This window comes from Apodemus sylvaticus, chromosome 14, assembly GCF_947179515.1.
Source record: "Apodemus sylvaticus chromosome 14, mApoSyl1.1, whole genome shotgun sequence".
In the NCBI taxonomy this organism is placed as follows: domain Eukaryota; kingdom Metazoa; phylum Chordata; class Mammalia; order Rodentia; family Muridae; genus Apodemus; species Apodemus sylvaticus.
This window is the reverse complement of record NC_067485.1, coordinates 62357231-62382643: the sequence shown is the minus strand read 5'-3', so window position 1 is coordinate 62382643 and position 25413 is coordinate 62357231. Positions and strand designations below refer to the sequence as shown.

The following is a 25413-nucleotide window of genomic DNA, read 5'->3' as shown; positions in this document are numbered from 1 at the left end:
CAACAATACATATGGGCATTATTCTGCATGTGATCTCAGAGGCATCGTGGGCTGTCGGAAGCCACCTCTGTCTTCCAGATGATGGAGTCTAAATGAGGAAAGCAAGGGCGAGTGGGACCACGTTGACACACCCTCACTCAGTGTTAGCTATTCATCTGGTGTGGTCAGACACCATTTGTTTAGATTGGAACTTTCTGTTTCTCTGTTGTGCTACATTCTGCAGGACATGATTTGTGCTAGGCTACATGAATTTTGTATTTATTTCTTCTTGTTTTGGTCCTTACTTTGGGTCTGGGGACATCTCATTTTGACTTTGAACATGGGGGCTATCCATGTTCATCAAATGGTTAAACTCAGAGAGAAAATCAAAATGCCTATTTCTATTGCTTTTCAAGGTGTCGAAATAACTGCCCCCCCCCCCCCCGGACTTAAAAGATTGTGTGTATGTACACACATCTGTGTATATGTGTACACATATGTGTATGCATGCCTCTGTGTGTCTGTGTGTACATACATATTTGCATGTGCATGCCTATGTTGCTATGTGTGTATGTGCATGTGTATGTGTGCACATATGCATGAGTACATATGCATGTCTGAATACCTGTATGTGACCACACATCTGTACACATGTATGTGTGCATGTTTGTGCACATGTGCACATGTATGTGTGGGCATGTTTGTGAACATACATGTAACAGCACATGTGTAACACAGCCTTGTGATAGTAAAAGCACAGCTTCAGATGTCGGTCCTTGCCTCCTACCCTGTTTAAGAAAAGGCTTCTCTTGCAGTCTGCGGCTCGTGCCCCAGGCTAGCTGTCCCGTGAGCCTCTACGGATTCCCTCATCTTCTCTGACATCTCCTCCAAGAGGAGTGCTGGGTTACAGAGACCTGTGTTACAGCGCCTGGCCTGCATGTGTGTTCTGGGAGTATGCACTCGGGTCGTCAGGCTTGCCTGGCAAGCACTTCACCCCCTGAGCCATCTCCCTAGCCATGAGACTTTTTACAAACGTACTTCAAGCAATGAGAGCCCGTTCTGCTTTATACATATTTCTAGTTTCCTGCATGTGACATTTATAGATTGCTATTATGGTACATTTAGAAAACCTGTGCATGAACTCAATGAATCTGGCACTGTTATTGTGGGATACTAGGTAAGCAGTGGGATGAGAATCAACCTCCGCTGACCAGCAGAATGCCCTTTTCTGGATGGGTGAGGTTTCTCTCTACACTAATGTCACTCATGGGTATGCTGTGTACAGCTCCAGAGACATTTGCCTTTCTGGTTTCAGCTCTTAAATGTGGTTTTCTTAAAAAAAAAAAAAATGAAGCTCACGTATCCACCTTCCTCCCTCCTTCCCTATCTCTCTGTGTCTATCTGTCTGTCTGTCTGTCTCACTTGACCAAACCCAGTTTTTAGAATGTGCCAGGCCTGTGCTCCATATCTGGGCAACCCTCCCATCTCTAAAGGTTACATATATTTAATTACAACTGTACTTGTCCAGCTGGTAACTTTACTTTGTCCTTTATGGCATGTTCTCTCTGAGTTGATCCTGCCTCTTGGTGAGACACCCAGGAAACATTTGTTGAGTGCTTCTTTAAATCCAAGGGGCCCCTAGGTGCTTTGATTTTCTCAGACCAGGAGACATCTGATCTGAAAGCTTCATTCTTGGTTCTCAATGCCTCGAGAAAGAAACAATTTCATAAACGCCCATAGTTTCTACCTTAAATCCTTAAGGGTGGCCCAACTTCTGATGGGACCTATTTCTGAGGGGAGCCATGTGCCGTTACAAGTCTCTCTGCTTTAGACTTCTTGCTTTAGCCACATTTGTTAACAGAACTATTTAAGTGAGCAGTAGTGGGGCAGGGTCAATCTTCCAGGGCCACTGCTAGAGGACCAGGTGGCACCTTCCTCCCTGCTGGGTCAGTCCCTTCTTGTCTACCTGGCCACAACCCCAGATCACCTCTCCTTGTGGGTGTGGCTGTAGACCACTCTCTTTCCACACCCTACCTGTATTTCTTGTCTGATTTTTGTATCACTTTGTACATCTTTACATCTTGATGTCCATGTGCCAGATTTATTAGACATTATATTAGGTGAGACCTCAAACTTAACAAGGATTAACAGAATCATCTTCTAATATTTCTGTGGTAAAAGTGAATAATTAGGTGAAGGTTTAATTTTTCTCCCAGTGCCATAAGCTTGGACAGATGTTAGTCTTCATTCCATCAGTAAGGACAACTTGCCTCTCAGCAGTAATTTATAATTCGGCTTTCCTGTCCATCGTTCCAATATTTCAGACGAGTGCGTGTGTCTGCACTGTCTGTCAAAAAACAGCTGAAACATGTAAAAAAAAAACCGAATCGGATTTCGAAGTTGTGACTTGCGGTTTCCCCCACTGTGAGAAGCAGGCTCAGCAGGAGTTTGACCTGGCACCATTGGAGGGTGGGGAGGTGTTAATGACCTAGTTGCTGAGAGTTTTATGAGCTGGTGTTAACTACTCAGCAGGGACAAAGGTGGGACAATGGCCTGTCCAGAGAACAGGCAAGGACAAGCATTAGGCATTCGCTTACAGCCCCGAAGCCCCTGCCTTCTTTATGTTAGCACACTGAGTGCTGTTTTCAAAGGGCATTACTCTATTAGTAACATAGCTGTCTTTATTATCTGCATAATTAAAGCACAAATACTTCTTGGCATAGCGTCTCAGTGAAAGTACTTGGTTAATATGTTAATTCATCTTTTAAATCTATTATAGCCACACTGCAGTCAGCACTTTTGAGGTTTGGTGAACACAGCTGGATTTTGAGAACATTCCCAGCAGGACTGAGAAACTAATTGCCCACAGTATTTATTTAAATTATTTTGTAAAAAAAAAAAAAAATCTACTTGCCCTCAGTATTTACTGAAATTATTTTTTTTAAATCTTTCCAGTCCTTTTGTATATACTGTTTTTTTAATGTAACAAATATGTGTTCAAAAATTGATCTTTTCACATTAATGGTTAGTGTTATCTTGTCAGATTGTCCCGATAGACTCCATGCTAAGTGATCTGTTTAGGACTTGATTCAGAGACATTAGGGAAAGCTTAAAGGTACAACTATACCAATCTTCTTTCCCTCCCTCCCTCCCTCCCTCCCTCCCTCCCTCCCTCCCTTCCTCCCTTCCTTTTTCCTTCCTTCCTTCCTTCCTTCCTTCCTTCCTTCCTTCCTTCCTTCCTTCCTTCCTTCCTTCCTTCCTTTCTTCCTCCTCCTCCTCTTCCTCCTCCTCTTCTTCCTCCTCCTCTCCCTCCTATTGTCAGTGCCTCCGGAAAAAGTCTCCAGCATTTTTTTAAACTAATAAAGACTTTGTGAATTTAAAAATATCTTAGAGGAAAAAAATCTTAGAGGCCATTTTGATGTATTAACTCCAGCTTTTTCGTTTTTAATGAAACACCCGTTCTGACCAATTGAAGCCCGTCCAAGTTCAGGAGTGATAGGCTCCCAGACTGAGCCTCCTGATTGGTTACCTAGCTTGGAGACCTCTTGGGACACATCTGGGGATGGGTGAGCCCAGGCCAGAAAGTCTTTGCAAGCATGGCTGAACACGGGTGTTATGAAGAGAATCTGGGGATCATAGTTAGAAGGAAGGAGAAGGCCGACCTCAGCGTTCCGACGGAGACACCCTTAGTGTTTTTGTTTCAGAAAGCATCTGGGAAAAAATAGTTCAAGTAAAATATATCTAAGTAATTGATTAGTCCCGCATGCAGATTGTAATAGAAAGTGCTGTCAGTGTTTGGAGGCAGAAGAGCCTTCCATGTTAATGCCCTCAGACCACAGAGTCCATCTTGTTCACTAGCCCAAAAACCTGACTCTGTCAAGATTATGCCCTTCAGGCTTCGCAAAGACAGTGAACGGAGAATCAGATATACAGCCAACAGTTTTAAAGAAACCAAAAGTATCTTAGAAAAGAATTTGTTTTCATCTGTTTCTTCCCCAGCAGCCTCTACAGCCAATGGCCCCAGTCCTCAACACTGAGGTTTTCAGACTCCTTAAATAGTAGAAGGTTCAGCATGAAATAGAATGAAAAATTTTAAATTAATGGAATGCAAAAATAATCTTAATATTCTATTTAATGTTTTGCTTTGACACAAGATATTTCCCTCAGTATATTATGAAATTAGCATTTATTAAAAAAATAAACAAACACTATCTCGAAAAACCTAAGACAAGAGAAAAAATGTTTAAAAAACAGAGACCAAAAAAAAAAAAAAAAAAAACAAAAAACCCAAAAAACAAAAACAGAAAATTCTCTTTAGGTTTCAGGTTGGGGAAGCTTCAGGGCAGACTGCTTGCTTAGTCTATCCAGGGTCCTGAGGTTCTGCTTTCAGCATCACACACACACACACACACACACACACACACACACACACACACGTTTGGTTTGAAATTTAATATTTCATAAGAGAGCAAATACCATGATGTGGACTTAGTGTTTTTAGAAAGCAAAACTATTCCAACGTGGTCTTATACTGTGTCTATGGTAATTAAAGTGCTTTTTCTAGCCTTCGCTGCTTGAGCACATATAATCATTTGGGGGAAAGACACTTGATGGTCCTAACGGAAGCCGAGAAGCGTCGGACTGTCCCTCAGCACTCATTTCTTCCTTCCCCTCCCCTCTGCTCTTCTCCGGAAGTCTTAAGTATCCACTTCTCCAGTCTGTACTTTGTAGGCACATCTTAATATTGTGTTTTACATTTAAAATAATAGAAGATACTTGAGCTCTTATGGTTAGTGAGGAGAGAGTCCGTGTGAACACCAAGAGCGGAATCAGCTTGTGAGGTGTCTTAAACACTTATGACATGAGTGTGTGCGTGCACCTCACCACACAGGCTTCCTACCACGTGGAATACATGTCACACCCATCAACCCTTTGGAGTCTCGGCTGTGGTCTGGAGGTTAACTAGGTACATATTTTCCTTAGTTTAGATTTAGACATGAAAGTTAGCAAATGGCTTATATTTCTGTCAGGTAGTAAGTTTACTTTTACCAGGCAAATCCTGATTTATTTTTCCTTTCTGTTTATGAAAGCTGAAAATAGAAAAGTTTTTCACGAACAAGAGGTTGAAAAATGCCTGGTGACCCTCCTGGGATCTGACAGCGATGGGACCAAGATTGCTGCTTCCCAAGCTATTTCAGCCATGTGCGAGAGCGCAAGCTGCAAAGACTATTTCAACACCCAGGGTAAGCAAACCAGAGGCCGCCATTTCTGGAAGGCTTCTAGGTTGCTGCACTGGGGTTGTGTGGATACTGCACCGGGGCTGTGTGGATGAGTGTGGAGTCACCGACTCACACTTGTTGCCCTGCAGGGATTCCGCAGATAGTTCAGTTGCTCAGAAGTGACAATGAGGAGGTGAGGGAGGCAGCCGCACTGGCCCTGGCAAACCTGACAACCAGCAGCCCTGCAAATGCCAAGTAAGTTCACTAACCTCACTGGGGCCAGGACACCCTGGCTGTGACATCTGGCTTTTATGATGATTCCATATTTTCTTAGGTAATCTGACTTTTTGGTTCTTTGGGGTCTCTTATGAAAGTAGTTATCTGATTTGCTTGTCCCCTACCAAAAAAATTTGAATATTGAATTTCGTTGAAAAACTGTACAAACCCTTATACCCAGATAGCAAGTTAAGACTTTGTGTGTGTGTGTATGTGTGTGTGTGTCCGCACGCCGTTTCCTCTATGTGTGTGTGTGTTCCTCTCTGTGTGTATGCGTGTATGTGTATCTATTGGTTGCTGTATGTGGATGTGTGCATGTGTGTGTATGTGTGTGTGTGTGTTTCCTCTGTGTATGAGTATGTGTATACCGGTTCCTGTGTGTGTGTTGGTTCCTCTGTTCCTATGTGTGTGTGCATGTGTGTATGTGTGTGTATGTGTATATGTATGTGTATGTGCATGCCGGTTCCTCTGTATGTGTGTGTGTGTGTGTTTACATGCCTGTGTGTACAGATACATATAGAGTCCAGGCATTATGATCTGTCATTGTCTACTTTTTTTAATTCAATTTTTACTATTTTATGTGTCTTGCTGCTTTGTCAGCTTATATGTCTATATATCATGTGAGTACCTGGCACCCACAGATTCCAGGACAGGGTGTTGGATCCCCTAGGAATGGAATTACAGACACTTATGAGCAGTTATGTAGATGTAGAAAATCAAGCCTGGATCTCTGGAAGAGCAGCCGGCACGCTAACCACTAAACTGTGTCTGAAGCCCCAATTCCCATCATTTTTAGAGACAGTTTCCCACTGAACCTGAAACTCTCTGATTCAGGAAGCACAGCAAGCCGGTGAGCCCTGGGGATCCTCCTGGCTCCTGTTCCCCAGCCCTGGAATTACAGGCATGTGCTACCATGCCTGGCACTGTGCACAGGTGCTGGGATCCAGACTCAGAATCTCATTCTTGTGCAGCAAGCACGGTCCTTGCTAACCGAACCGTCTCCCTTCCCCCGTTAACTCTTACATCTTTCACTTCCTATGCCAGTGACGGTAAGCAGTGCTAGAAATATTCCTGACAACATTATTTAAAACAATTGATAAGTGGTAAAGGGTTTAAAGACCCACTTAGAAAGGATGCAAGCATTAGAGAAATGGGAACATTTTAAACTTCAACTAAAGGCAGCAGCAAACATGAAGAAAGGCTGGAGCCGGGGATTTCTCCTGATTAGCAACAGTGTGGAATGTGTTCTGTAATCATTTTTAAAAATAGTTATCTAAGTAGTCGTCACTAATGAGACCAAGACTCTGCACGCTTAGCTAACTTTCCAGGGTGCGTGCGTGTGTAAAGAGCTGAGCCGGAGACTGAATGCAGGTCTGTCGGACTCCCAAGGGCAAGTTCCTTTCTCCACAGAAGGTAGTATAGCCTTGCAAGACAGGAATTTCCTGAACTTGGCTTTTGTAAGATAATCCTTTGCCCTCCTTGCCTCTTACTTGGTATGCAAACTAAATTTACTTCTTATCTTTCTTTGCATGTGTACATATGTGTGCATGTGCATGCATGAGTGTGCGTGTGTGCATGTGAGTATGTGTGTGTGTGTGTCTGTGTGTTTGTGTGTGTGTATGCGCGCGTGCCATTCTAGCTAAAATTACCCTTCCTAACTTGAGGCATACCCCCCTAATCCCCTCACACAGCCATTTTCTTAACCTTTCTTCCTCTTTGTCTACTCCACACAACTCCACACAAACATTTTATAAAATGCCCCTTGAGAACCTAACAGCTGAAGCATCAAAACAAAGGATGCTCCTCTGTCTGAGGTCACGGGAATCACTTTCCAAGCCAAGGGTCAGCATTGCATCCAGGGGAATAAGCGCTGACCTTTAGAATGCTTCAGACACAGGAAGCAGGGCGTGAAAACGGCAGCCATACTACTGCAAAACATTTTATCAGTGACACTAGAACCTCCCTGCGGCCCGTGTGGGCTTACCTACTCTCTAAAGTCATTTTCCCGAGCCCCCAGAGTGTACAGGCGTCTTGATATGAGTTCGGCCTCTATAAATTAGCTCTGTATAAACCGGAAGGAGATAGGAGGGAGCTAGTCCTCTCAGGGGCTGCCTTCGGATTTGCTCCGGAAGCTATTTCTTTCACAGATTTTTGTTGTCTTTTGTAGCTTCCACTTCAGAAATACAGAGTCAAAGCTAAAGAATGCCTCTTTTCTCAGCTACAACACGCCTCATCTTGTGATTTAGTCTGAGGCGAGATTCTCCTCACCCACTACGAGGCCTTTTCTCCTTGTGTTTGATAAGGGGTTTATCTGGTGTTCTCTGATATATATATATATATATATATATATATATATATATATATATATGAGCTAAAAATACTTTTTGAAAGCAAATATTTAAAATATTAGATTTATTTATTTTATCGTTGTGTGGGTATGAGTGTTTTACGTGCAGGTATGTGTGACTCAAAGGTTAAACAGGGCTTTGGGTCCCCTGAGACTGGAGTTGCTGATAGTTTATGAGCCTCTGTGTAGGTACTGGGAGTCAAACCCAGTCCTCTGATAGAGCAGCAAGTGCTTTTAACAACTGAGTCTTCTCTCCAGCCCCACGGTAAATATTTTTTAGAGAGAGAGTCAGAGTTGGTATGTCTGTGCCAGATGCTGAAAACTGGAGTAAAAAAAGGACCCCATAGTCAACCAGAAGTAAGGAAGCCTGCCAGGCCGCCGGGCAGCTCCTTCTAGAATGTTAATCACTTAATGTATTAATTATAAAGTCAGATCCAACAGAAATGACAGCATGCTTTTAAGAGAAAAACGTTTTCTCCTTTGACTATTTCTACATCAGTTAGCATAAGTCTGGCTTTCCTGAGGTCCACTGAATCCCTTTTTGGAAGGGAACAATTTCACTAATATTCTCCCAGCAGAAGCCATGGTACTGCTGGGGGTTGAGTTTGTTTTTCTGATTGCTTTCTGTGTGAAGGAAGGAAGCAAAGCCAGAGCTGAGTTCAGGTGCATTTGAGAGCTGCCTGAACACTTTCTCATTTCTAACCTAATTCGTAACTGAAGTAACAATATGCTGTAACCTCTGTAAGTACTGTGAGTGAGCCTTGCGGTAACCTGTCTCCTATATTCAAACCTTGATGTGACTAAAATTAATTTCTAATTCTTTTTTTAAATAATAGTATTTATTTATCCTTGAAAGTTTTTTCATAGAATAGATACAATGTATCCTGCTCATATCCACCTCCCAGAGCTCTCTCTTGCTCTCTCTAATGCCATCCAAGACTGCATCCTCATTCATACCCTTCCCTATTTCAACTATCTGCATCTCTCTCCATCCCTCTACCCATCCATCCATCCATCCATCTGTCCGCTATCCATCAGTCCATCCATTCCCCTGTCTATCTACTGAGTCACACTAGTGCCGCCCATAGGGGAATGGGTGTAGAGTTATCCACCGGGCCATGAACAACCTATCAAAGGCCACCCCTTTCCAAAGAAGAGCAATTGATTCTCCCTTCCTTATCACCATGAACTGCCAATAGCTCCTCAGCTAGAACCTCTGAAGCCCCTTCTCCCCCCATGCTAGAATTCTTCATCAGTGTGATTTTGTGCACATCACCACAGCTACTGTGGGCTCACATGTGCAGCAGCTATATGATGTCCAGAGGACAGCATTTCCTATCCCTCTGCCCTGGCCCCCAGCTCTTTCATCCTTTCTGTGCCCTTCTAGGAAATGTTCCTTGAGTCCTGGGTGAAGGGGAGGATGGGGTGGGGTGGGGTGGAGCAGATATCTCACCCAGGGCTGAGCATTTAGCCTTTTCATTCTCACATTTGGGACATTTTCTGGAGTTAGACGCCTATTTTGTAACCTATATAATCAACTCAACTAAACCAAGTCAAACAGGAAAAAGAAAAGAAAAGAGGAGAGCCGGGTGGTGGTGGTGCACACCTGTAATCCCAGCACTCTGGGAGGCAGAGGCAGGTGGATTTCTGAGTTCGAGGCCAGCCTGGTCTACAGAGTGAGTTCCAGGACAGCCAGGGCTACACAGAGAAACCCTGTCTCGAAAAAGCCAAATCCAAAAAACCAAAAAGAGAAAAAAAAGAAAGAAAAAAAAAAGAGGAGGAAGAGGACAAGGAGGAGGAAGAGAATGAGGAGGAGAAGGAGGAGGAGGAGGAAGAGGAGGAGACCCTGCCACCATACTTTGAGGTTACTTTTTTTTTTTTTTTTTTTGCAAAGGGACAAATGCTTTCTTTATTCCAATTTTTATGACCTAAATATGAAATTGCATAGCCTCTGTTATAAACAAGTTTATCATCTGCTCTTGGGCCAGCACACATCTTGCTTCTCACTAAGAACATATTCCCCTCCCTGTAACAATAATGTGTAGATGGGAGACTTTCTCAGCAGCATTAGCAAATGGCCAGGCTGTGCAGACCCTTTTGTGGACGGTTTTCAGGTTTAAAGCCGTTTGATCCCCATCTTCTCAGGTAACAGGGTGCTGCCTGTCAGATGCCTTCTTTAAACATGGTTCCACGGACGCTCAAGCTTTTTGGACCTTTCAAATTTCATTTCTCCACAGAGTAACACTTCAAACAGTTTGTAATGAGTCTGAATGAAAAGATTCTGAACCACTTCATCCTACTCTGCTGCACTCCTGCTGAGGCCGTGGTGTGCAGGGAGATGGGATGGAGGGAAGGGAAGTGCGAGCCAGGACTGAACCTGTGACTGCAGAGTTTTCCTTTCCTTTGCTTTCTTCCTTTCTTCCTTCCTTCCTTTCTTTCTTTCTTTCTTTTTGTTTTTTTGTTTTTTTGAGTCGGTTTCTCTGTGTAGCCCTGGCTGTCCTGGAACTCACTCTGTAGACCAGGCTGTCCTCGAACTCAGAAATCCACCTGCCTTTGCTTCCCAGGCCACCATGCTCGGCGACTGCAGAGTTTTCAATCAATAGTGATGTTTTCGAGAAACTTTAGGGAGCAAGGGGCCACTCAGCCCCCATGAATGCAGATCCTGGGGTTCCAAGGATTCTCTGGGCCTTTCATTGGCAGGTTGAATTCATTCACCTTCACTCTGCATGGACCTGGCTGGCTGACTCCATAACTTTCCCTCCCTAAATTCCCTCGAAATCTGCCTTTCTGTGACTCAGAAGCCCCAGGGCCAGGTAACTAGCCATATCCAACGCTATATGAGAGCCGCGAGGGAGGGTTGCTCCTCACAGTCACGCTCTAGGTTCTCAGAGGTCATTTCCAGTCTGCCTGCCAAGTTCTCTAAATGAGATGTAGCTTACTTCATTAACAGACAAATTAACACTGTTGGGAAAAGACAACCAAGGGTAAAACAGGTCATAAAGTATGTTCTAGAAGTGCTTTCCAGTTGCAGAAGTATTTTGCCCGAGGTGTTTTGAACTGACTGATGGACAATCCTCTTGCCTAGGATGTTTTTCTAGAAAGCCAAGTCACTGTTAAAGTATCACCTTGGGAAAGCTTTGCCTCAGTGTTGAGAACTGCCATAGTCAACACTGCAGCTCTCACCCCTGCCCCGCCCCACCGGCCCCTCCCATTCTCTCACCACCTCCCATTTTCCTGCTGATTGGCGTTTACATTCTGTCTCCCACTAACACCAGACCCACGGAGGAAGCAATCTTTTTCATTGATTCATCGATACTTTCCAAGCATCTAGAACAGCACTGTTGCCCAGAAAGTGGGGCTACAAGGTGGAGGTGGGAGAGGGGGATGAGATATTAAAAAAAAAAAGAAAGCAAAAAGAAAGAAAAAAATGCACCCATAATGGGAAATGGGAAGCTTAGTGTGCCGTGGAATTGCAGGAGGGGCGAAGCCTGGACATCTCTGTAAACTGGGACTGGAGGGGGACCTGAGGAAGAGAACTCACTAATGGAGGCGGAGCAAACTGCAGATCTCCAGCAAAACCTACAAAGACCTCCAAGTTTGTATTGCCACGGATGGCTGGACACTCAAGAAGTGTCTGCCTCCTCCATCGGGCTTGGGTCAAGTACCCCAAGGAAACCTGACCAACACTAGTTCTACAAACTTGGAGTAGCCACAGCTTCTAACGAATAGGAAAGCAGCCTACTGGAAGAAACGGCTCCAGAGGCTTGTTGGAGAATAACGGAAGGGGTACTTAGCCAGCCCCAGGTCCTTGAACAGAAGAGCCTGGGGTTTCTACAACCAGAATCTGTGGAAATACAAGATGTCATCTTGGAAATGTACATGACCAAGACAAGTCGGGAACCTGCTTTGAAATTGGCGTGTGAGTAGGTATATAATTAAAAAACGAGAGAGAGAGAGAGAAAGAGAGAGAGAGAGAGAGAGAGAGACAGAGAGACAGAGAGAGAGACTGACAGGCAGACAGACAGAGAGAGAAGGAGAGAATTATAAGTCAATATTTGAATTGTCTTCTTTGTTTAAAAAGAAAATTAAATGTAGCATTAATAAATGGGAGGTTGAAACTAGAGGTGATTTTTTGTTTTATGTACAAATTTCAAGGAATTTGCTAGTTTGTAGTGTTTGATGTGGTTCATTTTCAAACGTAACAGATGATAAAGACATCATAATGATAATTTAATAAAAGAATTGTATTGTACTTTTAGACAAAACTAGTAACACATTAAAAGGGAAAACGTTATGGCCCATTTAAAACTCTGAGTTTTAAATGAATGAATGAAGTCTAAATGAATGAAGTTTAAATGGATGAAGTCTCCTGACTTCAGTCTCTAGAACTGAAACTATCTGGATCCCAGGATCAGCCTTTTAAAGAATATGGGTATTGTACTGAAAACAAAACATTACTAGATTATTGACCAATAATAAATTTAAGTAAAATTAAAATACCCTCGCCTTTCTCTATGGGCACCCTATACCCAGTATTACATTGGCAAAAGAGAATATGGACTTAGCTCTTACACACACACACACACACACACACTTCCCCCACCAAACGTTATGTTCAGTATTGAGTATTTGAAATAGACCACTTTTCTTGAATGGGCTCCGTCTACCTTCATTAGTCTTCTGAGAACAGCATTTGTCACCAAAGGAAGTCAGCATTTTGAATGTGGCTTCTTCTGGTTTTTATTCCTAGTTCCAGTTATTCTACCAGAACCTGACGCAAATCTATCTATCTATCTATCTATCTATCTATCTATCTATCTATCTATCTATTAAATATAAGGAAAACTTATATTTAGAATACAAGCTACTACCTAAAATCTAAATGTGCATACAGCTTTAAGTGTTTGGTTAGTTTTAATTTTAGAAAGGTTTAAATTAAAACACATACACACAGATAGAGAAATTTTATATATGTATATATATATATATATATATATATATATATATGAATGAGGGAAAATAGTATATAGTATTGTATGAGAACAAAAACCAAGAAAGGTGTGTTCTGTTGTAGGTAATATAATTAGCTCCTATATAATTTTGTTACCTTAAGATACACAAACAATTTATATTCATGTAAGCATAGTGTCCATTTTACTGTTTGTTAAAATAACCACCACATCGTGATCCAAAGGAGTTCCTAGCCAGAGATCCATATAAGAAGAGATAAGTGTCTTTATATGCCTACCAGTGGCCCTGTCTTCAAACAGGAAGTGATAACTGATGTTCGTGTCCGCATAATTTGGACCACAGAAGCCACAGCAGTTAACAGTGGCTTCCCTCTTAGAAGCCCTGGGTTCTTACTTTTGGTCTTTTGTTTTTTTGCAGAATAAAGGTTAATGAATAAGAAACAATGAATCAAAGTACTTATCTGAATGAGAGACAAGACCTGCCGGGGTCTCTTGTTAGAAATGAGCGGAGAAAGAAATTGTTTTAAGTGGGTAAATAAAGTAGGAGGAGACAGTGGAGGCCAGCCTGCCTGGAAGATGAAAAAAGAGATGAAGCAGTAAAAACCAGGCGAGAATAGGCAACCCGCCCCCACCCCCCCACCCCCCTACCTCCATCCCCACCCCACCCCCACCCCCTACCTCCACTCCCACCCCACCCCCACCCCCTACCTCCACCCCCATCCCCTACCTCTACCCCTACCCTGCCCCACCCCCACCCCTACCTCCACTCCCACCCCCCCACCTCCACCCCCACCCCACCCCCACCCCCTACCTCCACCCCCATCCCCTACCTCTACCCCTACCCCACCCCCTACCTCCACCCCCATCCCCTACCTCTACCCCTACCCCCGCCCCACCCCCACCCCTACCTCCACTCCCACCCCCCCCACCTCCACCCCCCACCCTGGGCTAATTTGGACAGTGCTCCTTCCTTGGTACTTGACAGTTCTCTGTGTGTAATGCTTTTTGGAAATGAGAAGCCATTTAATTTTTGGATGTAAGAAAGATCTTCAGTGGAATTTCATGTTTTATTTACCCTGTACTTTTCTGCCCAATTAATCATTTCAAATTCTTAAATAATTTATATAAGTGCGGAGCAAATGATTTGTGGATGATCCTTCTGAATAGTTGATCCTACACGCACTGAGAGTATTTGAAACAATTTATAACATCACTGCCATCTGTTGGATCTGACCAGAATTAGATTCAAAGTTGCCCCAGGAATGGAAAGAATTCAGTAATGCTTCATTTCCCTTTGCACTGAAAACTAAATTTACCCATTGATCAGCCATGGCAAGATTTGAAAATGAATATAGTCGTTGACCCGGACATTTTTAAAGGGATCTCTTTTAAAGATACAATTTTAGTAAATACCAACAAATAAATATTGAAAACAACATTTTAATACTTACAAGAAAGTGGAAACTTGTAACTAAGGTTAAACTCTTCACAGATAACGGTGTTCAACCACACAGACCCTGATTCTTCATAGCCATAACCTTAGCTCCATGAAGATAATTTTAAAGACCCTTGAGTTTTAAAGACCCCCTTCTTCCCATTCTCCTGTGGAATTTGCAGTTCTTCTGCATAGCTTCTCAACTAACCCACAAAAGCAGCAACCCAAGACATTTCTGAATTGTATCATCTATAACTGGCCACTTAAAAATACTTTGATTAATTGTTGGGCCACCTTAAGTCTTTGAAATAGCAGAAGTCTCTAGGGACTTCTCCACTTTTGTGTGACCTATGCCAGGACTACAAACCTTGATGATGATGAAGGGGCTCTGTGCAGAGACAGCCTCGCATGCATATGTCTGAGTGCCTTGCTAACTTTTGACTATCTTTGACTGTATATCTCTGTCAATATGAATGACTGATCATTTCCTATTATTTGTATTAAAATTTCTCTTGACCAGTAGAGAAACCCAGAAAAATTCTCACCCACTAAATAAAGCTGAAGGAAGACAGTTAATATCACTTTAATGTCTACAAAATTTATTAGTTGATCATCCTGTCTAAGAAAACCATATATATTATGTGGAAAAAAATTTAAATACATCCCCAGGAATGCCTCAATAAAACCCAGGACTCAGTGACCACTAGATCCTCTCACACAGTCAGGAATGGTCCAAGCGGAAGTGGGTGTTATCTCTGTCAGTGTAGAAAGTCTGTAAGTACGTGTGTATGTGTGTGGGTGTGTGTGTGTTCATGCTTTAAAAAAATCACCACCCAAATAAATAAAGCTGGTTGTGGGTCTGGTAACATAATACACTGTTTACTTATTTTACCATTTCTTTGTATACCTTTTAACTTGTAGACGTGGGACTGATTATCCATAGAGTCGCCATATTTTCTTGTAGAATGATGGCTTTAACAGTGACGACCAGTTATTTTGAAGACAAGAATTCAACAAAACACATCTGTTAAAAGAGGCCAAATACCAATTCTTCCCTTCTCCCTCGTCATCTCTTGCAGGAAGGGGCGCTGCACACCTCTCTGAGATGGCTGTAGTTGTTTACTATAGTCCTTTAAGGAAAAATTATCACTTTGTCTAGACCCACGGCTCTCCAGCTCTCAGATTCACTTAGGATAAGTAATCGTGGGACTCAAAATCCTTACAGAAACATTGGACTGAGAAACGACCCACGAAAGACGCAAACTCAGCACATAGGGCTTGATGTATGGGTCGGACCTAAAGCTGAAGCCACGCAGTTATTGTCTTTGTCGCGTAGGGTTTTTCTTAAGAAATAGGTTTTCTGAGCGATTTCCCTTCACCCACAGCGGCAAGAACCGCGTCTTCATACTGCCCCCTAGTGGCGGCTCAGGAGGGAGTTGGGGGAGGGGCAAAAATAGACCGAGCGCGCCGTGTTTTAATGAAACACACACTTATTTAATTTGAAACACTCTGGCGAGCCTAAAATAATATTTTTGGAACATTATTAAAAGATTGTGATCTGGAAAGCATTTCGTTGTGATAGTATTCTACTGCTAAATACACGGTTAGCAGATGTTTGTGTCTGTCTTTGTCCCTTTCCGAGGTGCAGTCATTTCAAAATGTTTTGATACCTCTTTTTTTCTTCTTCCATCAGTGGCTGAATATTTGCCTCGCCGTGTTTTCAGAGGGACAAACGCAGTACGTTTGAGCAATAGATGAATCCCGTTGTAAAAGAAAGGATTATTTAATTTTTTGTTTAAATTCGTTGTAAAATTTTAGAAGCTTGGCGGTCTCCCAATACAAGTGAGAGGCAACATAACATTGGGCTGCTTTAGGAGGGCTGCTTTTGTTTGAAGGATCATCCTTTCTTAAAACGAAGGAGACCATTTCAAAGAGCTTGGCACTTTAAAAGTCCTTTGAGAGCGTCTGAGATTGGACAGTGGGTAATGGCCCTTGTCACGAAACCGGATGTCCTGAGTTCGATTCTCAGGTCCACCCCACACGGTGGAAAGACCTGACTCTCAACGGTTGCCCTCTGAGCTGCACACACAAGCCGTGGTGCACACACACATTTGCAATGACCAAATTAAGTAATCAAAGTCCTTTGTGTGACAATGACCAATGGGAAGAGCCCTCAGGGGGTTCTTGTGAGGTTACCCCATTCCTTCCATCCAAATTTATTGAATGACTGTTATATTCAACCATAGTGCCTCTATTCCTGTCTGCATAGAAGAATCTTGTCCTGACTTTGCTTTTATTGGGCTGGGGGTGGGGTGGGAGTCATACTGAAGTTAAAAAGCACCCAGAATGGAAAACCTGAGTTTCCAATAAAACCGCCTGATTTCCCATCCCTGTTATGTCGGCTGAGGCTTGCCAGACCTCCACAAACACTTTGAATTTGATTAGCTACCAGTTTTCTGAGGCTCAGTGAATCTCATAAAATGTTCAATTAGAAAATTATCCGTGCTGCCTTTATTACCTACAGAGCGGGGCTGATATTTGCATAACATTTTAAAGTTGCTAGTACTGTCTGGTTTCCGGCATTACTGATTTTCACAGGAAATTATCAAACAGATTGGATAGCCTCAGATTATTTCTCTTTTAATTTGAAGCCTATTTAAACCTACACATTATTTTGTATCCACCCTTGACTTTTCATATTATTAATCATTACCTACATTTTTCCCCCTTCACTTGGGAATAGGCCCTTATTGCTCATTAATTGTAACTACATGGAAAGGCTCAGATCCGATCTCAGAAGAAGCTGCCTCCGCTGTAACCCTGCAGGTTTATTTCAGAGCTGTCTGGCTGAAAGGTGATCTGAAAAGGATGATTTTCCCACACACATACAAATGGTGAAATATGGTCATACTTTGCCGTGGTCAATCCTGCGGCTGTTGGTCGCTGCAGTTACGGGCAAACATTTAGCTAAGTTCCCAGCCGTGTGGATCCTTGGATCCTACAGCAGTCTTATGTGTGAAGGAATGTCCTTGTCACTGTCGTGCACATTTGTTCCCGTTACACATGAGCAAGTAGAGGCATGTTACTTCCCCAGGTTCCCGGAGGTCGGCGGGACACTGAGGCGCCCCGGGACAACAGCCTGTCCTGTCTCTGTGTCCCTGTGTCCCTGTGCAGCCCGGGGTTCCTTCTCTCCCCCCCTGCTGCTCACCCTCCCACTTAACATTTGTTCAGCAAACGTGATAGTATCTTGCTCTCGTGAAGTCAATCTGTGTCTTCCGTCCCAGACCCCGCTCCTCTCTCCTTTCCTCTGATCTTCCCCAGCCTCTCCCCATTTCTCATTTCTCAAACAACAACAAAGCGAAGCAAACAGACTCTACATTTGCTCTTCTTGGAAGGGGAAGACAGACTCTGAAAACATTGTCCTCTGAAAAACGTTGGAATGCTTAAAACAAAGACCTCTAGACATGAAAGTGTGGGGCTGTGATCCCAGCACCTGGGAGGCCGGGACAGGTATCTGGAGTGTTAGGTCATCTCTGAGGCTATGGTCCCAGCACCTTGTAGGTGGGGACAGGTATCTGGAGTGTTAGGTCATCTCTGAGGCTGTGGTCCCAGCACCTGGGAGGCCGGGACAGGTATCTGGAGTGTTAGGTCATCTCTGACTATGGAGTGAGTTGGAGGCCTACTTGGGCTATGGGAAACCAGGCTTCAAGCAAGCAAAGAGACAAAACAAAATAAATAGAATGCATTAACGGTCACACAGCCAGGGTTTTTAATCCTGTGCCAGCTGCCAACGCCTTCAGGAATGCTTTCCTTCCGTCTGAATTGTGTCTTTAACAACTAGGAAATAACGGACGGAATGCAGACGGACCCCTGGTTTGTACCTCTCAGCCCGCTCAGTGTAGCAGGCACGCCGACCCTTCCAATAGTCTTTCCTCTCCGGAGATGACATTGTACAGGGGATCTAGGGCCTTCCCCCCATCATGACATTTTGTTATTTATCTATGACTTCATCTCCAAGCTTAGGATCCTTTGATAATCTTGTCACTACTTTCCCTTCATTCCTTCTGGGTCAGTTGTGAGTAAGGCGCTGCTCCAGCTGTAGAGATGCTGTGTTTGGGGGTGGGGGGTAGGTGGTGACAAAAAGGCCCTGGGGACCTCCCAGACTCAGTCTGGGAGATGGCAACACATAACTGTTATATTTCAGTTTTGAGACAGGGTATGGCCGGTAGCCCAGGCTATCCCAGTCCTCCTGTGTCGGCCTCTCAAGTGTCAGTATTACAAGCGAACCTCCCTCAGTCATCTCAGATACGATTTTCAACAGTGTCAGGCACGTAAGTGAACAAAATATCACAGAGTCATAAGAGGAGCATGACCCTAGGGTCTTTAGAGGCCCAGGAACCTGCATGGAGCTAACTGAGGAAGGGGGACATAGCTCAGTGCTGAGGATTTAATTTTTTTTTTTTTTTTAGTCACACTTGAGCGTTCAGTGTCCTTAGTGACAACATAAAATTGTATCTTTGTCAACTGTGGAATCCTACCTATTCCACATAGGCTAACCAGGAACATTTGATAACTGCGAAATCATTTATTCCAAGCACCCAAACGCTCTGAGCCTCGTCCCTGTTTTATTAGGAGAAGTCAGCCATGTGATCTGAAGAGAGGTGTTCTCTCCCTTGGCAGGGAGTTCATGACCTGCCCATTAATTACCCATGGTGGAGCAGTCTGGCTTTTGAAATGGAGGATGTGTAAGGAAGTGAAGAATTGTGATCCAACAGATAAGTCAATAAAGACTCCTTGGCCCTCTGTGTAAGAAAATTACATTTGATTCCCACAGACTTTGACTGACTGCCTCCAAATCTGTAACAAAAACCCTTGTGCTGTCCGTGGAGGGCTGAGCCAGCACACTTGAGTGTCCCATTGCCAAGTTCTTCTACTACGTCAGAGAGACCAGAGAGATGGTAGGAAGAGTGCACCTGTGCACCCGGAAGGCCCAGAGCCACACAGAAGGCCCAGAGCCACACCGAAGGCCCAGAGCCACACCGAAGGCCAGCCTTTACTTTGTAACAATTGTCTTGCTACCTTACAATCTTTCATTTTAAGGATGCGCCTACAATTTTGATTTCTCCCTTTAGAGCCAGTTGTTCTTTACATATTATTTAAAAGAAGAAATCTTCGCCGCCAGTATTGCCACAGCATTCTGAAGCTGAGGGCCATTGCCAGGTGATCCCTGCTTTCAACTCTGCAAACACATCCCGCTCTCTGTCTTCCCGGGTTCGAGCCTCACCTTTAATGCCTGAGCCATCTCTTCAGCCCAATGCAGTGCTTTTGTGATCCTTAGCTCTGTCTTTAAAAAAAAAAATTAAAAAAAAAAGCAGAAGCAGGAAGAGGGAGCACAGATTCTTACTCTCTGCAGTCTAGCTCTGGCTCTGGTAACCAGGAGAAGTCCCACCACGCTTCACCGGTGCAGGTCTCCTGTCAGCTGGCAGGGCCACAGGTGCCACCCTGAACGGCGCTGAGTGTGCCTGTCTCAACCACTGTAGCCTGACTGTGCCAATATGTCTGCCTCGGTGTGACAAATCTCAGAGACATATGAAATGTCACGCTGGTGGGAGTGGTTGTAGTCGCTGTAAACAAACAAGGTTCTCGGTGCCAGCATTTCCATCTGTTCCGCCGGGTTCCACATATTACCCTGCATGTGGGCTCCGCTAAACAGATTTCCAGAGTGCCCAAGGTCACCCTTGACTCATGTAACCAGTCATTACAGATCTGTTGAGCACGGCTCTTAAACCTGCAGAAAGATCCAATCCCAGGACCGAACGCTGTGCCTTGGTGGCACATTCAGAATCCTAGTTCACAGAGACCGCGACTCCGCTCCAGAGAGAGTGGAGAATGGAGCAGATTCCTAAGATGTCCTGTGCTTAAGGTGCAAAATTTCATTACCTTAACTTCATCCAAAAGTTGTCTCAACATAACAAAAATGTTGCCGCGAGGATGGGACGGACCGGATTTAAGGTCAGCCTAGACAACAAACCGTGGTGGACATCCCAGTTTGTCGGCTCCTTTGTCATCCTTTGTCAAGTCCCTCAAATTTTTCTTCACTGCCTTGAGTTAATCCAAGGCAGTAAAATATTGTTGTCTCCTTTAAACTGGAGAGGCAAACCAAATAAAGGGTGAGCATTGACTCTAAGAAGCATGCATGTAGCCGGCTGGAGGCACATGAGAGACACAGCGATTGACCAGGGGGTCACACCAGGGCAACACAGCAGGAGGGTGGGACAGCTGTTGGAGGACTTCAGTCTCCTTAGTTCTTCAGGAGGAGACACAGGGGGGTGGGGAAAACACACCAATGTGAAACAGCACCGTAGGCCATTCGTTGATGCGCTGTGTGTAATTGAATTTTTCCTTAGTGAAGTTTAGGATCCATTTTGGTTTTTGTTGTAGTTTTGTTTTGTTTTGGTGGGTTTGGGGGGTTGTTTTGTTTTGTTGTTTGTTTGTAGGTCTTGGGAACACTAGTGAAAACTGCTGAATTCCATGACAAATATTGTGACCTAATCACATTTTGTTATGTTTGGCTGCGAACGTCTGTGTCAAAACATTGTTTTCTGAACCACGACAATTATGTATATTTTGCAAAGGTTTAAGTTCAGGTTTTTAAAAGAAGAACTGAGTTTGGGGATCCAGAGCCCCTTTCTTGAGGAAAAGCCATTCGTGCCAAACTGTGAAAGGGGATTATCCAGGGGAGGGGACAGGAGGGGGCATAGGAAGAGCTTGTATAAATGTCCTGGGGTGAGGCACAGCAGCAGGGACAGGGAGGAGTGGGTGTGGGGTAAAGAGGGAGGCAGGAGCAGGCGGGCCAGACTCTGGAAGCTGTGTGCATAATCCGGGCTTTATCCCAATGGCAGGAATCTGTGAGCGTTTGGAGTAGGCAGTATGATTATAATTTTAAAATACTGTGTTAGCCATAGCATGAGGCATATTAGAATTGACAGACAATACCGGAAATACTGATTGACGGACGGTCCATGCTCCGTGATGCGCTTGTATTCCCACAGAGGCATTTAGAACAGAAATTAAGTCCTGATGTAGTTTATACCCCTAACCTACCAGACACCTCATGACAGCACACTGTACGGTTCCGGGGAGGGGCTAGGTAGAAGCAGGGACAGAAGAGGGTAGGGCATCAGACGGAATGCACTAATGGCAAACGCCAATACGTTGCCAACCTGGGAAAAGGCCTGAACTGAAAACCTGCTGCATGGTTTCGCTTTTAAAAAATCCTAATTTAAACTAAAAGGCAAGGACTGTGGGCATGTGTGTCCCTCTGCGACGGTGTTGATCTACAGAAGAAGGGGATCAGGTGGGATTTAGATGGATTGCGGGGAGATGAGAAGAATTGGGATTGGGGGAGGGAGTGTAACTGGTGCCTAGTTAGTTTGGATACAGCAGACTGCTAGACCTCACCTCTGTTCTCACACACACACACACACACACACACACACACACACACACACACACACACACAGATGTTCTTATCCATCTCCCTGTTTGTTGCTCAGCTCATTTTTAAATTTTACACTTTAAACTCATTTGAGTAAACTCCAACTGGATGGCAATGAATGATGATGGTAAATATCAGAAAATATTTTCTAACTATTGTGGTGACATATGGCCCTATAATTCTGGATTTTAGAATACAGCAGTTTGACTTCTGTTTCATTTGCTTGGATAATACTGTACTGTTAAGGAAACTGAAACATGTTTTTAAAATATGACAGCCTTCGGTTTCTGGATGTCCCCATTAGGGACAGGAAAAAGTAAACCAGACTTTGGTGGGTTTGAAAGAAACAAAATGAACGCAAAGAATGTTTTAATATATAAATTTTGTGTTATATTCCGATCTTGTAATTAGCTTGTTTTTAGGCAAAAAAATGGTCGTGATGACACCCTTTCTGCCAAAGCTCATTTTAGTAAATTTTCTTTTTAGAGTTATGCAGAACACAAACTAAAGGCAGAGGGCCCAAGTCCAGTGTATGCCTTTCTTCCCAGGGCTGAAAGCTTGGTTTATCACTGCGAGGCTGTTTAGCTCAGTAAAAGCTGTCTTACACTGTGGACCACAACTCTGGGCTTTTAAACAGCTAGGGTTTTATACACTTCTTTTATTGTCTTCATAAAGACTGAAGGCAAAGGCAGAAGGTGGCGGCCGGCGAGCAAGGCACATGTTTACCAGAGCATGCTAACACTGAGCAGAAAAGCCCAAAACTCAGGTGTTCCTCAGAGGAATCCCTAGCCTCGATGCACTGTTTCTCAGTTCCATTGTTGTCATCCTCCTCCTCTTCCATAAATACGGGCTCTTTTTGAAAATTATTTTTATTTCATTTTATTTTATGTGATTTGCCTGCATGTGTTTGTACACCACTTGAACTCCTGGTTCCCAAGGAGACTAGAAGAGGGTCTCCTAGAACTGAAGTTCCAGCTAGTTTAGAGCCACTGAACTCAGGTCCTCTGCAAGAATAATACATCATTCTAGCCAGGTAGCAGCCATCTCTCCAGCTCCTACTGCTGGAGAGAAAACAAAACAAAGTGAGGTGTGCTTTTTATTTAATTTTCAAAAAAGGGGGGGGAGAAGAAATTCCACTATTTGACAAAGGAGTTGTGCATTTTAGGCAAGGTGAGCTTATGGTGGTTAAAGATTTGCAGCAATTGGCATAAGGGTCTGAGTTGCAAAAAGTAATTCAAAAGAAGAGGCGTTTTGAGAAGATTCCTGTGTGTGCTGATTAGAAACATACGTTGAACCTGAGCTTCCAGGGGTTGTCAAGTAGCTCCATGGTAAAGTGTGTATAAAGCCCTGGTTTCTGTGTTTGGCATGTGTATGTGCACACACACACACACACACACACACAAACATGTGTGCACACACTGGGAGTTGGGGGGAGACAGACATGCATACAAATGCTTTAGGAAGTTTTTTAAATTTCAGTTTCAGAACCATAAAAGTTACATAAGCAAAAATTTGAGACGTTCCTGGTAAGACCTGGAGCTCTAAAGCCACCTGGCCACCATGTCAGTTAACAATAAGAAGGCATTAGAAGTGAAATTATCATAAGGGTATCAAAAGACTATTTTATCCCCAAGGAAAGGAAATTAAACACTGACCCTCAGCTACCAAAGAAAGGAAGATGTCACAGGAAGGGTTAACTGCATCCCCAGAGCCAGAGGAGGCATGGGAATGAAGCTCCCACCACGGAGGCAGCAAGTGTGTTGGAAGGGCTAACCTAATAAACCAGGGTGCGGCGGGCAGGCCTGGGGCCCGTCATCAAAGCAGAGCCCTGTTCCCGTTATTTCTGAGCTGGTTTTATGGACATCACCGCCTACTCTTCCCCCGGGACCACTGGCCTCCCTATCCAAATTTCATTTGTAATCTGCTGTGGGATGGATAGATGGATGGATGGATGGACAGAACAACTGCCATGACTTCTGTTTTGAAGGATACTGGTCCATCACTGTCGACAGATTCAGGCGAGGCTATCAAATTAAATGCATTGGGACACTGGTGACTTTACTCTCCCCCTGCTTTTCTGGTTTTATGATACAATCCTATATGAAAAATAATCCATCCAATATAAATTTGAGATGTTTACATTTGAGACGTCCGTGTTATTAAAGTGTCAATAATTCTTGCTGTCGTGATGACTTGTACTAACATGATGAGTAAGGTAAATGGACGATATCATTACTGTTAGTATGATTTTTTATGTTGCCGGGGATCGAGCCTAGAGCCACGCATGTGCTAGGTAAGTGTCCTTCAACTGAGCCATATTTCCGGGCCCCTTTGTCTTTTTGCCCTTTCTTTTGAGGCTGTCTTACCAAGTAGCCCAGGCTAAACTTGAACTTACTCCATAGTCCCTACAGGCCTCGAACTCCTTGCTATCCCCGTAGCTGAGATGATAGCTCTGGCAGATCTGGCCCCTGTAGGTCCTTCAGAGCCAGTGTGTTCCATATATCTTATTACTCAGGGTTATTTTTCAATACAGCTCCTTGCATCAAATGCTTTACATCTTTAACCATTATAATAAACCTGTCTTGGCCGAAATGCACGCATGACTCCTTTTGTCAAGTACAACTCTCTCGGAAAGCCAGGGCAGCAGAGACCTGAAGTGGCCGGTCATATCACACCCACAGTCAAGGGGACACAGCTATGGACTTATACATGAATGGTAGTGCTCCGTGGCTTTCTCCACTCATATAATTCAGAATCCCATGCCCAGGGAATGGTGCCGCCCACAGCGGTCAGATTTTCCCATCTCAATGACCAGGGTCAACATAATTCGCCAAAGACACACAACCAAATCTAGACAACGCCTCACTGAGACTCTTTCCACATGACTCCGGATTGTGTCACGTTGACAATTAAAATTCATCTTCACTGAATAACTGAACAAACACTTAAGAGTCCTAAAACGTTTTGGTCATGCATTTTTCTACCACTTAAAAGGATCACACGCTTTCCCTCATAATCCTCAGACTGCACTTAGATCAGTAGCGCCCCCTTCTGGGTTCATTGCATGACAAGCCTCCCTGTTTCTAAAGTAGATTGCAAACTTCTCGCAGCAGATACAGCCTTGAAATGGAGAGAATGACTTTCCTTTCTCCCTGTTGTGCACAGCGCTGCTGCAGAAGCAGATGCCATTGACCCGCTGATAAACATCCTGTCGAGCAAGCGGGACGGAGCCGTGGCCAACGCTGCCACGGTACTGACCAACATGGCCATCCAAGAGCCTCTGCGAGCTATCATCCAGAACCACGAAGTAATGCACGCACTGCTGGGCCCGCTGCGCTCCTCCAACACCGTGGTGCAGAGCACCGCAGCGCTCACTGTGGCTGCCACTGCCTGCGACGTGGAGGCCCGCATCGAGGTGAGGCTGAACCCGCGCACGTGGTTCCGAGTCATGCCAACTGCGCATACTACCCAAGCTTCACTAACTATCCGCACTCCTGTTGTCACGGCCATCTCCTGGGGCATCCAGCTAGCCACTGGGTATTTACTTCTCTACTACTTGGGGCCAGGCACTGTGCTAGGTGTTGGTACCGTTGATGCCAAGCAACAGTGCCGTGGCCATGCTATCCCGCGCTTGCAGAGGGGTCTGCCTAGCCTGGGATTCTGCAGAGACTGTGTTCTGCCTTCCTGTC

General features: G+C 44.1%; 1 protein-coding gene across 1 annotated transcript in view; it reads left to right on the top strand.

Annotated features, from left to right (window-relative positions):
• Armc3 (armadillo repeat containing 3) overlaps nucleotides 1–25413 on the top strand; it is an 87856-nt gene that overhangs the window by 44074 nt on the left and 18369 nt on the right. Inside the window, exons 9-11 of the mRNA XM_052157458.1 lie at nucleotides 5070–5222; nucleotides 5348–5453; nucleotides 24890–25139. Coding sequence (XP_052013418.1) covers nucleotides 5070–5222; nucleotides 5348–5453; nucleotides 24890–25139 — 509 coding nt within the window. The remainder of the gene's footprint in view (nucleotides 1–5069; nucleotides 5223–5347; nucleotides 5454–24889; nucleotides 25140–25413) is intronic.